Source organism: Lycium ferocissimum, chromosome 11 (genome assembly GCF_029784015.1).
Source record: "Lycium ferocissimum isolate CSIRO_LF1 chromosome 11, AGI_CSIRO_Lferr_CH_V1, whole genome shotgun sequence".
In the NCBI taxonomy this organism is placed as follows: Eukaryota; Viridiplantae; Streptophyta; class Magnoliopsida; order Solanales; family Solanaceae; genus Lycium; species Lycium ferocissimum.
Genome location: NC_081352.1, coordinates 40938533 through 40953299, shown reverse-complemented (window position 1 = coordinate 40953299; position 14767 = coordinate 40938533). Strand labels below are relative to the sequence as shown.

The following is a 14767-nucleotide window of genomic DNA, read 5'->3' as shown; positions in this document are numbered from 1 at the left end:
TTGACCTAAACCCAAAAGTATTCATTTTCGTTGGATTTTTTACCGCCCGAAATCCTCCAGGTCAATTAGTAAATTTAACAGGTTTATCTCAAGTTCCATAAATACGTGTTCATGTTCATTTGTGATGAATTTGGTGATTAAAAGGTGCGTATTTCTTATTTTCATTAGAGTTACCTGAATGAAATGAATAGACACATATAGGAAAACTTGAACAAAGAGCGTGTTTGGATTGACTTATTTTAAGTGCAACACTTTTTTAATTTTTGTGGTGTTTGACAAAGATAAAAAATGCTTAAAAATATTTACTTTTAGGCATGAAAAGTATAAAAATAAGTCAAAAGTTGAGTATACCCAATTTATGACTTTTGTCTTTTAGCTTATAAGTTACTTTTTAAAAGTCAATCCAAACACCATCAAAGTCAACCCACGTCCACATCTTATAAAATGTTAAAGTAACAGTTTACACTTCAACGTTACTCAAATAACAATTGGCAACAGATTTGCACAATATAGCCTAATTGGCAACATAAAACTTTCCTGAAGATAGGAGGCAAGTTCAACAAAAATTGTGAGAGCGCCCAGATCGTGAATGGGTGGTAAGTACCCTTCATCCTTAAATACAGTTCTAAATTCGAACTTTGAAAATTGTCGCATTTGGAAGACACGATACGCCTTAATTACCCCGAAGGTAGGACTTTTGAAGCGAATCCGGATTAGTTGGACCCCAAAGCGGGCACCGTACACCGAATTTAGGCGGATCAAAAATGAGTTGAATCAATAAATGGATCATTGATCAAGCCTACCAAAAAGTTACTTGGGTTGATAGGCTAAACAATGGGACATAGCCGAATCCGTCCAACTCGTTTACCAAGTTTTAACTTATATGTTTTCTTATGGTTTGTATAATTACCAAATAAAACTAATAAAAGTTTATTTTCTTCTATATTCTATTTATATTTAGCATCAAACAAAAAAGATATTTATTTCTTTAAATGTATTAACAAGGTTTCTCATGAATTAATTGAGCTACATACTAATCAATCCAATAATGTTTAAATAAGTTGAATTTGGACGGATCAAAATAGACTGAATTAGTAAACATGACGATTCTTAACCCGCCCAGACTTTAGCGGGTTAGGCAAGTAATATCTTCATGGGGCGGCTGTTACACCTCAAAAAATTCCCGTTAACGTACAGTGAATAGGCTGACGAAGGATAAGATGTATATGGTGTTTGGGCAAGTAAGAATTAGTCTTTAATGGTCCTAATTAAGATTTCAAAGACAATTGAAGTAGGAGACGAAAGTTGGTAAGGAAAGTGAGGTATATGTCATGTGTCGAGCAAGATTTACGAGTGTCGAATTAATGATGACTTAATGAAGTTTTGGAGAAGAGTTGTAATTCCCCTTGTATTGTTAATGAAGTTTTGAATAAGTGTTAAGAAGGTTCCATGAGGATTTAAGAACAAACAAATAAAGGAAATTGAGTTTATGGGAACTTTGGTAAAACTTGGCAAAATTTTCGACAAAATTTTGGTCCACATTGGTGGGGGCATATCTCCTAGAATATGAGGAGTTTTTGTGTGTTTTTTTTTTCTTTCAAATTGAAGTTCATCGAGACTAGTTTCCAACGCAACAAACCGTTCGTCAATGTGAGGTCCGAGTAAAAAGTTATGGCCATTCTACGACAGATCGTTCGAGCAGAGAAATCTTACCACCATTTGACGCCCCGTAGACTTTTGACGGTCCGTAGAAATCCTACGGTCCGTAAATGGACCTGCACTTCAGCGTCAAATGGTCACAAAGTGACCCATTTTTGATCGGCAGTTCTACGGACAATTTTGACGGTCCGTAGGAATTTATACGGCCCGTCAAAACGGGCGTAGAATTACCCGACGGATCGCATTTCAACTTATTAAAAGGAGATCCACATTCATTTAATTCATTTCATTTTTCATTCCACACAAAGTCAAGAACTCTCTAGAATATTCTCCACTCTTCACACAAGAAATCAAAGGAAATCAAAGATCAATACCAAGAAATCAAGTGAATCAAGTGTAAGAAATTCATCAAAGTCCATCCAAGTCAAGAAATCCCAAGAAAAATGAACTAGGGTTTTTGCAAGGGAGAGTATTACCACTCAAGGTTTATTCCTACACCATATAAGGTAAGTTTCATGACCTTTACATGCTATTTGAAGTATTTATACGTTGAAACACATGGTTGTGGAAGAGTGCAATAAATGGGTCATCAAATGGACGAATAGTGTCATTATTGAATAAAAGAGGGAATTAAATCATGGAACTCGAGTATGTTGATGATATAAAATGCGTTATAAATGACTTATAGAACATGAAATAAGCATTGGATACGAAAGAATGCGAAAGTGAATTTTAGTCATGAATATGGAGAATTAAAGTAGAATTGTGAAACGCGAGTTATGTAAATGAACGACGATTGTTGTCATGATGTTGATGATATTACTGATGTTTGGGAGTTGATATAGAAAATGGAGGAAGTCATATAAAAAGGAAATGCTGCCCAATTTTCTCTAGCTTTAAAAGGCCCGTTCATATAATTGTGTAGCTAATGCCGATACGAATTTTCAAGGTAAAACCCGTGCATTAAAGGACAACGAGCAAGCAATAGAATAGTCAAACGACAAAGGTATGCGAGGCTAACCCTTTCCTTCTAAGGCTACGAGTCCTATGGCATGAATTTCCTTTTACCATAAATGTTCCATCTCCAAGAAAGTTAAGAGCCCTCACTCACGAATAGCTATACGAGATAAGAGATATGAGATGAATACGATAATGATGATAGTAAGCTAAAGGCTAGAAATGCTATAGTCTATGATACGACGCTCCTAAGAAGCTAATGATGTAATATATGTAATCCAATGATATTGATCATTATGTACACACTCACCTTATGCTTGTTCCTTCAAGTGCGAGGCGTAATACGTAAGAATGCTCATAACGACATCGGGGTCCACGACCACGTCACCCCGATAAAGTATGATTCGCGCAAGAGTCCTATGCATGTATTGTAATAAGTATATCGATGTCAAGCATACCATGATGAGTTATGATAAGCATATTATGATGAGCATGATATAATGAGCATATGATGATATCACACCGTGCCTAAATGGCTTGGGCAATACCGCCAAGGCGGGCAATATACACCATGGCCGACGGTACGGGCAAATCACCACTAAAGGAAGCGTACGAGATGATATCCCGACGCGGAGGCCGGACGCAAAGCTAATGCTATTGCTAATATTATCGATTATCACACCGCACCTATATGGCCGGCACTATACATTTATGCATATACGAGATAATGACGAGTATTAAAGTAAGCCAAGACGTATGATATCCCTTTATGATTCAAATTTCGGGCCATGTATTGCTCCTTATCGATGCCTCCTTATTTCATGGATATTTCATTATTGTTTATGCTTCACATACTCGTAAGACAATATTCGTACCGACGTCCTTTTTCTTCTCGACGCCGTGTTCATGCCCACAGTAGACATGAGTGAGCGATTCGTGACCACAGAGCCTAGAAGAATGACTTGAGAGCACCCATTTTCCGAGGTGCCTTGACTATTCTTTTTGGTACATATGTTTGTGTATATTCATTTTGGGTACGACGGGTCCCGTCCGTTCGTATGTCTAGTATTCAGGCAGAGGCTCGTAGATACGCAGCTGGCAGATGGTCCCATGGCTTTTATGTATATGCATGTATGTGTACTATTTTGATAGCCGACAGGCTTATGTTTATAAAAGTGATTATGTTTCGAACGATGAGATATTTCTATGAAAATGAGCATATAGTATGAACGAGAGCGATAAGTAGCAGGAAGACGAGCGTGTTCGTGGTTAGCCCTTGGATACCCGTCGCGCCCGTAGTTCGGTCGTGATGTCGGCGACCATCTAAACTTCCGCTTTTAGGCCGGTCATATTTTCGTGGACTAATTTTACCACTCCTAATAAATCCTTAAACCAAATTAAACATATGGACGGTTGAAGCTGAAACAACTATAATTCGATGTCCTAATAGCCTAATGTATTAGTTTAGGGACGACATTAGACGTCAGAAAAAAGTTTTGGGAGTTAAGTGCCAATCTTTCTCCTCCAAAATATATATTTCTTCTTCCTCAAGCAGAAGAAAAGTATCAGTCCAAAAGCCTATATTTACACCTCCCAATTTCTGCAAATCCTTTTTACTGCCCGAAACTTTACATAATCGTCTTCAATCTTTCAATTGTATGTGAAATTAATTTCTAATGCAACTATAAATATAGATTGTTACAATGCGTTTAAATTTTCGGTCTTCATTTACTTAGGTTTTCTGCTTTTTCCTCAACAAAGAAATCAGTCATGTGTAATTTGACAAAAAAAATAAATAAATACAGTTTTATTTATTGAAGAAAGTAGATTGTGCAAATTTTCTAGGTAAATCCATTTTTCGTTTAAATGTGTATAGATGGAGAACGAGGAAACCTACTTTCATCTTTTCAATTTTTATTTGTTATAATATAAATTAGATTTATAAAAAATAAAAAAAAATTTAGCCTAGGAGTATACTTAGTTAGATCGCTGCAACATTGTTAAAATTTAAGATGATATTAGTTGCAGGGAAGTAGATTTACCTTTTTGGCAAATTAGTTAATCATGGTTCAAAATAATGATTTTAGGAATTTCAGTAAGTATGTTAATTAAGCTATGATTCTACTCTCTTAACTTATACTAATGTTTTTGATCTGCATATTATCATTTTACAGGGATTAAACTGAAAACTAGTCCTTTAACACAATGGGTGATAGTCAGTACTCTTTTTCGCTTACCACTTTCAGGTATATGTTTATGAGATAGAGGTTGTATGTATTGGATTAATTATATATTTTCTTTATGATTGTGATGTTTAATATTGTAATATGTTGTGTCATATAGCCCATCTGGAAAGCTGGTTCAGATTGAGCATGCTTTGACTGCTGTTGGATCTGGTCAAACATCGTTGGGTATTAAAGGTAACTCAATGTCTAATTTATGTCCTAAGTTCAATATATAGCAATAGGTTTAACATAAGTCCATAAATATTTGCTATTCAGCATGTTCACTTGCTTTGTATTATAAACAACGACGCCTCGGTCCCAAACAAGTTGGGGTCAGCTATATGAATCTCCACTTAATTTAAGCTCATTTCATATCATCATTGTACAAAATAATTGCTTTGTATTATAGAGAGAAATCAATGTAGAGAATGCCGAACTTAACTCTGATGTATTTCAAAGCAAATCTTGTAATAGCATTTTACGTTTAATTATTGATTTAAATGCTTTTGGGTTTGTAACATAGAGACTTGCATTCCCATACTGGGATCTTTAATTTAGTGAAGACTGAGGAATGTAGTTGTGATTTTATAGACCAATAATAGGATACACATATGCCCTTCAGGTATCGTGGTGTTATTCTGTATATCATTAAACAGATTCCTTGCGGAAAAGTTTCAAACTCTTTTTGTTTTCTTAGCTTGATTATAAGTTGTGTAGTTCATGTATTGATTTTATATGTACAACTGGATGACTGCAGCTGCTAATGGTGTTGTAATTGCTACTGAGAAGAAATTACCATCCATCTTAGTTGATGAAGCGTCTGTAAGTATATTCCTTTAAACTTATCCTCTGTTGTCTACTTATGGGTGAATGTTCGTTGTTAATTATAGTAGCCAGACTGACTGTTGATGGCTAATCAAAGATAAACTGTTCCTTTTTCTTGATAAAAATTTCCCATGACTGTGTTGTGTGAGTAGAAGATTGCAGTTTAGTAAAAAGTTAGGCATAAATGAAGAATATCTTGTGTTTAGCCCATCTATGAATCCCCCGGTCTGACGCCCAATTGTGCTTCGTCAAGATTGAAAAATATGATGATTTTTCATTAAGTGAATAATCAGTCTCTTTGAATTTGCGTATGTGTTGAAGATCTATAGATTTATTCGTAATGCTTAGTTTACTGCTCTGTAAAGTTATATTCTAAATAATATTGAAAAAATGCAGTCACCAGGTTACTACATACCAACAAGTGCATTCAAGTTCGTAGTCTTTGGTGTTAAATTCTTGTTTTCTTTGGTTCGGTCATATGTATTTTATTGATGCTATATTATTGAACTTTTATCACTAAGTTTCATACATATTGGTGTTTGGGGCTGCAATGGAATTCAAATAGTTTTTTCTTTGTTTTTGCTTGACATTCCTTAACCTTTGCCATGTTATGATTGCCTTGTAGTTACCCTAGCTATCCTTGATTCTTTGAAATGTATAACAGGTGCAGAAAATTCAAATTTTGACACCAAATATTGGAGTTGTCTACAGGTACCATCTTTTATATGATAGAGCATAAAACTTTCCTGTTAGGTTGGATCTTTCGTTAGTTTTCTTAATGAGTATAGTTTAAGTTTCATGCCAATACAACAGATCGGTATTGATTGACTAAACAACTAATTCTGGTTGTGCTCTTGGCTGTGTAAATCGCAATGGACCCATTGAGTTACTTTCCTATTGCCTAGTTAGTTAACCTATAACTAATTCTTTTTTTTCTCTTTTATTTATGAATTCTAGAGTCAGTAACTGAGTGTCCATGAAATAAGAATGAAAATGATGTTGCACTCAAGGGTGTGACCTAATAGTTAATGAAGTGGGAGGAGAACTATAAAGTCTTAGGTTCAAATCCCCAGCGGAGGCAAAAAGGCACTAGGTGATTTCTTTGAAGTTGCCTAAACATCGGTGCACAAAGTTATTCTGTACCTGTGATAGTGGAAGGTAGCAGGTACTCAGTGGAATGAAAGAGTTGTACACGAGCTAGCCAATACACCCCCATCATAAAAAGGAATGCAAATGATTTTAATTATTGTAATTTCCAGTGATTCATACATAGATATGCCATATGTTTGTGTTTAGTCACAATACTAAGCACCGCCAAGTGTGAAAAATAATTGCAGAGGCACTTTTAAATGGCCTTATACAGACAGTTTGTGGAGCAAGGTTTGTGTAATTTATGTAAAGAATCATCTCAAAGAGCTTCTCTAAAGAAGATATTATGGGTGAGTAACAAATCAAGTAGTCCCAACAGATTAGTTGTATTTCTTCAAAATCATATTTAATTAATGTGAATGTGAATGTTTCCTTAGCATACTTTGTTGCTTTAATGTGGAACATTCACATGATTGGTGAGTAACATTCACATGATTGGAATTGACAGCTGTGATGCATTGTCATGGATCTACATCGAAAGATTCTTTCTTGATCTAAGTACTAAATGTGGAACCTAATAGATATCTTGGGGTGAGTATGGTATTTGATACCTAATTTTTTTGAGTAATCAAGCATTTTACTAATGCACAGTAACACTAAGTATTTCTGAGATGCTATACCTAAATTTTAACACTGTTTGCTAGGACTAGGCTTTAGTTTAAGAACCATAATCAAGGGGGAAAAATCCATAAAGTTATAGAGAAACTTGATTGAAATGTTACTAATGAAGAATTATGCCTTTCACTTTATTTAACCGAATTGAATTGTGAAATGAGAGTGCCTGGTTATCGCTAGCAGCCTGGCAGCTCGGTTCGGCCGAGCCTATGGGCGTGGTGCTTTCTCTGTAGTTGGATCGACAAAGCGATTGGCGATTTGCCTTGCTTGGCTAGTTGCTATTCACTAGTACTTATAACTAAAAACTTGTTACACATGGAAGGATGGAACCTTTGAAAGCTGATGTTATTGTCTTGCTCTTGGTGCTACCTCTGATCCTAAATTATCAACAACGTCTGTAAAGCATCAATATATGCCTTGCAAATGGTCTTAGTTCTATGATTATCCTTCCAGGGGATGCTTATTATGTTTCTTGTGGTTATTGGGTTACCTCTGGCAATCTATCTGATACCAACATTCATTACTTCTTTCTTGCAGTGGCATGGGCCCTGATTCTCGAGTTTTGGTTCGGAAAAGTAGAAAGTCGGCTGAGCAATATCACCGACTCTATAAAGTATGAATTAGCTTTTATCAAATATGAATTCCATGATTCAAGTGCAGTAATTCCTTAATGATTCAAGTACTTTGCTGGTCTGGGATCCCTGCAGTCGATACGACTCTCCTACTAATTTTGTGATAATCTGATATGCTTCTTCATATTGATGCTAAGATCTAATCTTACTTTACCAAGGCAGACGTTTTCTATTGGATCTCCCTTTTCCTCTAACGTTTATTATTACTTGTCTCACATAAGAATTCTTTAATGTGAATGTTTCCTTAGCATACTTTGTTGCTTCTACATTTGCCTGATTTGTCTATGTGGTGTTGCATAGGAACCAATCCCTGTCACACAGCTGGTGAGGGAAACTGCAGCTGTCATGCAGGAATTCACCCAATCAGGGTAACTACTCTTTTATTCTATGCTTCCATTTTACATGGAGGGTCCTATAATATGTACTGGTCATATTTCAAATCTTTTAGTTCTCTTGTATTTATCCTTTGAGGCTATTAGTCTTCTGCCATGTGTTTCTCTTCTCAGTGTCAAGACTATCTTTGATATTACCCTAGCCTAAGTGGCAGACCCGTTGCTTTCACATATTTAATGTAAGTTTAGATTAATAACGGACTGATGCTGAACTGAACAAAGTTTATACTCCCCAATGATTTGTAGCGGAATTTACGAACTAGTATAAAAATAATTACTCATAATGTTTTGAAATTTAAACCAATTACTGTGGGTGGATATCATCTTTGTGAAGTTCGCTTTTCTAGATTCAGTCATCTTGTCACTTCAGTTTCTATCTTGGAAATAACATTAGTAATTATGGCTTCACGGATGCCATAAGTTGTTCAAACTATAGTAGCACTAAATTCACGAGTCATACGATGAAACAGGAGAAGAAAGAAATTCATATTAAATATGTAAATGTCATAAAGGACATGTATGAAGGAGTCATCACTAGCATGAACAGTAGTAGGAGATACAAAGGAGTTTCCCATATTGTTAGCTCTATATCAGGGGTCGGTATTGAGCCCCTACTTGTTTACTCTAGTTATGGATGAGCTAATAAACACGAGATAAGAGGAGGTCCATGGGATGGAAGCAACATGTACTGCAGTTTTGAATTTTGTTTTCATGAATTCCCATTTTCAGCCACTTTTTTGGTACTTCAGGCGGGAAGAACGGAAGCATTTCTGAAAGTTGAGATTAAATTTGGTCCCTAAATTTTTGGATCGTTTGATGGGCTCTCTTTTCATGTTAAAGTAGATATTCAGTGTTCTGTTGACCTCAACACTTCAGATCCATCAAACTATCAACTGTAAAGCAGGCAAAGGCATATATGTCTTGAAACTAATGCAGATTTCATCCGTATCTATTCATGATTGTCTTTTGGATGTTCAAGAAAGAGTTCATACTCTACAATCTTCTTGGTCAATCCCTTACTTCCTTTGTTTTTCTGTTTTTCCGGTGCAGTGGTGTAAGACCTTTTGGTGTTTCACTCTTGGTTGCGGGATTTGATGACAAGGGTCCACAACTATATCAGGTATATTGTGTATCAGTGCTGGTGTGATCTCTCAGTATCGCTTTCTGTTCTTGAGGTGTGTCTGATTTGGTGGTTTATACTTTTGTGCGTGAATTTCCTTTATTTGTTTAGATTTTCCATGGTGCTTCATTTATTACTATGGCAGGGAGCTTTTATTCTTTATAAAGCTTGTTTACTGAGTTGCAGCCTTGCAGGTTCCTTTGTTGCTTAAACTCTTCTCATATTCAGCTTATTTTTCTAATTTTAGGTGGATCCATCTGGTTCGTACTTCTCTTGGAAGGCTTCGGCTATGGGGAAGAATGTCTCTAATGCAAAGACATTTCTCGAGAAGAGGTGAATCAGTATTCATTAAAAAAAATGTAATTGTATTATTCATTAAAAAAAAAAAAAGTTTAACCCCCTTTTCTCATTTCTAGTGCTATCTTTTTATAGTTTCAATACTGGTCGACACTCGATGTTACTGTGATTTGATATAAAAATTACTACCAGTTTTAGAAGGCTCATCTTGAGCAGCTACCTCGTGAATTAGCGCCTAATAATTTCGGTAAAATGAGAGCGACTATACTCCTCAATGACCACAAATTTCTATTTCTTCATCCCATCAATGATAGACTTTTTTTTTTGCTGTGCACCATCTTTGTAGCAACCTGTTATAACTCTACACTGCTTCTTGTACTTCCCCTTCTTTTACCAAAAGTTGCAAAAAATAGTTGGAACAGCGTTTATGCTGGGAATACATTTTTCACTTTGTGAATATGTCAATGATTTGCATCTGGTTTTATTCTATTATTCTTGTTGTTGTGACAAGGGTTATTACCCAAACCAAGTTGTAATTTATACGCCTCATGGCAACAGAAGGGGGTTGCGGTGAAAAAGGAGAGAATCTGTAATGATGGATGGGCTTAATTGCACTTTCTACGAATGAGCTAGGAAGAGGGTTGTTGGTAATGAGCAACTGATTTTGTTTGAAACAAGAAGCAGCGGGGGCTTCTGCCCATACTGCTATGTGACATCAGTGGGCGCTGGTAATTAGAGTTATGGGTCAAACTTTGACATGAAGGATGTTAACCATTTTTTTCTCCTAAAATGTCAAACGTTGTCTGCATACTGAACATTGTCTTATTGGCCAACTACAGAGCCTACTTGGAGTGCTTTTCATTCTGTTTGATTACTGTTGAATTTCTATTAACGTTTCTGTTCTACTCAGGTACACGGAGGAAATGGAGCTCGATGACGCTGTCCACACTGCTATACTGACATTGAAAGAGGGGTAAGCTTAACTTATTCCTCTATGCAGGAGTTGTCTAATCTTCATGTCAAACATACATCAGTGCAAAGTTTCTTCATCGTCGTGTCCACCCCCCACCCACTCCCACCTCCCAACCCCCTCCTCTCCCCACACCTAAGTTTAATGACCTTACAAATAAAATCCTGAACAATAATACAATCAAAAGGTTTCTTAAAGATAACTTATTTTCGGTGTTCATCCAGATTCGAGGGACAGATCTCCAGCAAAAATATTGAGATTGGCATTATTGGAACAGACAGAGTATTCAGGTTAGTGTCTTCTTGTCCTTAAGAGTTTTAACATTGGTTCACTTTGTTAGTCAGTTACTAAAACAGTAGTGGCCTTGCAGAGTTCTCACGCCAACTGAAATAGATGATTACCTACAAGAAGTGGAATAGATTTTCTTTCTGCCCAAAGGAATTGGAAGTAGTAGTTGGGTAGGAAGCGCGGATGGGGGAATAGCACTACTATTGGAGCTTCTTGTTGGCTTTGTTATAATTTGACTTTAATCAAACCAAACTTGGTTGTATATTTGGCCATGTTATGGTTATTTATTGCCTGATTGATACTCTGAAAAGTTTAATATGTGGGCTTTCTCAGTTTCTTGAATTTACAGATTGTTCAAGTGTTAAAGGAAACATATGATACATTGCGTGGGCAACCCTCTTAATGTCCGAACTATGTCTTTGAAACAGAAGGCATATATAATTATTGGAACTGCATTTTCATTTTTTTTTTATTGAAGCAGGTGTAGTTATTGGAACAATATTTTCAACTAGTAGTAACAATTTCTGGGCGCCTTCACGAGCGCAAAGTTGGGAAATTAAGTAATTAATGGAAACAATAAGGTCGTCATTGGTTTAACTCCGAAACCTTTAGGTACATGCCAAACACTTGTTAAAAGTCTTTCTTAAACTTATAGGGGTCTCATATCGTCTCCAGGATTACATTAGTTTGCTTATGACGCAATCCACGCAAATATACAAAGTTTAATATACTGCACGCACTCTTGAACACTTGTAACTTCAGATGTAACTCCATTGTCGTACTTATGTCGACTAACTCGTGATCAACATGACGCACAAAAGTACGGGATATATATATATATATAACTACTATATATAAGGGAGAATCTCCATTTTTTGTAGTCCTCACATGATTTTTTTTATCCCTTTTTACCCCTACTTGAAATTCTTATGACTTTATAAATTATCACACATTTTGGTAAATTTTAAAAACTATTAGGGCTTTTTTATGCCACTAAAAAAGATGATGTCATGAAAAATGTTATCGTGGCCCCACAAAGCATACTCATACATATTTAAGTTTTTTTTATGTGAAAATATTATTAAACTTGTTTCAATATATCATTGTTAAATACTTTTAAAATTTATCAAAAATGTAAATAATAGCTCTTCCGTTTCAATCGTAAAATGAATTCCGAAGTGTGGTGTTAATTAATCAAATTTTAGGTGCGCGCACTTTTAACATAAAATTATCTTATAAATTACTATATTAAATGAGGAACTATGAGATATTATTTATATATATTCTAATTTTTTTTTGAAAAACATTGCATTTAAAGAAATCTAATTTGATCTCAATACAAAGAATTATACTAGACAATTGCAAAAAGTATATTTTTTACTTTTTTTTACTATTAAAATATTTTGTAAAAAACCGGATAATATATTTTATATAATTTAGGAGTAATAATTTTTTAATGTTAAACTTAAATATTTTGTCCTAAATTATATAACATATTAATTATTCGGTATTTTGTAAAATATTTTTTGGTAAAAAATAAGTTAGCCACTATGAGTTCAATTCAAAGAACTCAAATGAAATTACTTTAACATATGAAAAGCTCAATTTGGATCATCCTGACTTAATCTCAAAAAATTAAATTAGAAGAGCTTTCAATTATTGATTTTTTTCCTAAAAAAATCTAATATATAAACTAAGAAAAATGTTTTCCTTTAACATACATTTTTCTACTTTACGAGTAATATTTTAGAGGTCTTTCGAAAATGTCAAACTGATGTTACCAGAATAAAGAATCAAGAGCATATTTTTTTTAAAAAAATATCTACAAATTGAATTTTTAATGTCGGTTTGGGCCCGGGCTTAGCACAGGTCAAGTGACACTAGAAAATGATTCTGTAATTTTTTTTGTGTGTGTATAATTGTATGAAAATTATATTTATAGTTATATATTTTATAATTAGTTCTATGAAATTTGTTTTTAAGATGTCTATTGTTGTATATATTTGAAGAATACAATTTTAATATAAGTTTTATACAAATTTATACAACCGAGAATTACCAATCAGAATGGACTTTTTGAGCAAAAGTAGAGAAAATCAGGAAACAATATCTCTTAATTTTGAATGGGAGAGAAAAGTGGATAAAATAAGGGAAGATCAAGGTGAATAAAATCAGGGAACAATATCTCTTAATTTTGAATGGGGAGTGAAAAGTGGATAAAATAAGGAAAAATCAGTTTCCTTACGTTATTTTCATGATTGACGCCTAATTTTTATTAGCTGCTTTTTAATTTACCTGATTAGTATAGATTTTGTAAGATAACTATTGACATATTTTGTAAACTGAAAAGTATCGTCGTGTTCTGTAAATATACCCTCTTACCCAAACCATTGGAACCCCCTTTCCAAACTAAAACACCCAAACTAACTAAAACCCTCCCCCATTAGCAAAAACCTAGGTACAGTAAATGGAGCCAATTAATGTGGAAGAATTACTAAATGATTCAGTAGGTTTTAATCTAGCAATGTTTGTGAACAACATTTTGCTAACAATAGCGCATGGCTTTGGCCAGCGTGAGTAGGCTCACTTTGGCTCAAACTCCACAAATGTGATAATAGTCGGCAAAAGTTTAGTTAAGCTTTCAACAGGAGTAACGAAGCTTTTGGGTTGAGCATTTTAGTGTTGGGTTGATTCTTTCTCTCATATGATGCCACGTGGCCTCTCCCATTATGTACATAATTTTGGCTGACGATAGGGGCTAAAATAGCCAAAAAGTATAACGGGGGACAAGTTTGATAATAAAACAAAGTAGAGGAGTATATCCAATCCTTTTCCGTATTATTAATCATTAGTTTTCACCTTTACCATTGCTCAATAAATTGTGGAGGGAGATTAATGTGATGCAAAGGAGAGTAGTATTATAGCTTGTTTGGCCAGCTTCTAAATTTAACTTATTTTGAAAAGTACTTTTGGCAAAAAACAGTTTGTGTTTGACCAATTTATTTTTAAAAATACTTTTGAACAGCAATTAGTATTTGGCCAAACTTTTAAAAAGTGTTTATAAGTGTATTTTTCTCAAAAGTACTTTTCAAAAAAATGCTTTTTAGGTAAGCTATTTTTGTTACTTCTCACGAAAGCACTTATTTTCTTCCAAAAGCTTGGCCAAACACCTCACTTTTTTTCAAATAAGCACTTGTTGGAAAAAATAAGTACTTGCTTGGTCAAACAGGTTATTAAATTGAGATCAAACAATAAATAAGAATAGCTTAGTTGAAAAATAATAATCATGAAATGGATCCGAGGGAGTAGAGGAGTGAAATTGAAAAGAAGCAGAATTTCTCTCATGACACGAAATTCTTTCATTCCCTCCTTTCTTTACTTTACTTTTTTTAATTCCACTCTCTCACAAATGGTAGAAAAAGTTAGAATACGATAGTGATGACAAAAAGGAAGATAATACGAAGTTGCCCATAAGTTGCATTGACAGATGGCTAGCAATGGTGAAGACAAAATGTAACATTTTCACTCTTTATTACTTTACTCTTAATAAGTCCAAATTAAATTTTTTAGTTTTCTCCCTTTTTTAAAATCGCTTTTTCATCCCTTTTCTTTGTTTCACCCTTTAACTACCCAAAAAC

The 14767-nt window shown here is 34.6% G+C and overlaps 1 protein-coding gene across 1 annotated transcript; it reads left to right on the top strand.

Annotated features, from left to right (window-relative positions):
- The first annotated feature begins 4259 nt into the window (after positions 1 to 4259).
- Positions 4260 to 11595, top strand: LOC132035886 (proteasome subunit alpha type-2-B). The gene is made up of 12 exons (XM_059426037.1): positions 4260 to 4272; positions 4791 to 4862; positions 4960 to 5036; positions 5599 to 5663; positions 6331 to 6377; positions 7968 to 8043; positions 8363 to 8430; positions 9505 to 9574; positions 9822 to 9907; positions 10782 to 10844; positions 11066 to 11131; positions 11212 to 11595. The coding sequence occupies exons 2-12, from the start codon at positions 4822 to 4824 to the stop codon at positions 11258 to 11260; spliced, it is 708 nt and encodes a 235-aa protein (XP_059282020.1). The 5' UTR covers positions 4260 to 4272; positions 4791 to 4821; the 3' UTR covers positions 11261 to 11595.
- The last annotated feature ends 3172 nt before the right edge of the window (positions 11596 to 14767 follow it).

What these genes read in the sequence shown, in the direction of transcription:
- LOC132035886 (XM_059426037.1), top strand. Translation starts at nt 4,822, where the DNA reads ATGGGTGATAGTCAGTACTCTTTTTCGCTTACCACTTTCAG. An exon ending in TTTTCGCTTACCACTTTCAG is followed by an intron (nt 4,863 to 4,959) that starts GTATATGTTTAT and finishes TGTGTCATATAG; the next exon opens with CCCATCTGGAAAGCTGGTTC. An exon ending in GGAACAGACAGAGTATTCAG is followed by an intron (nt 11,132 to 11,211) that starts GTTAGTGTCTTC and finishes GTGGCCTTGCAG; the next exon opens with AGTTCTCACGCCAACTGAAA.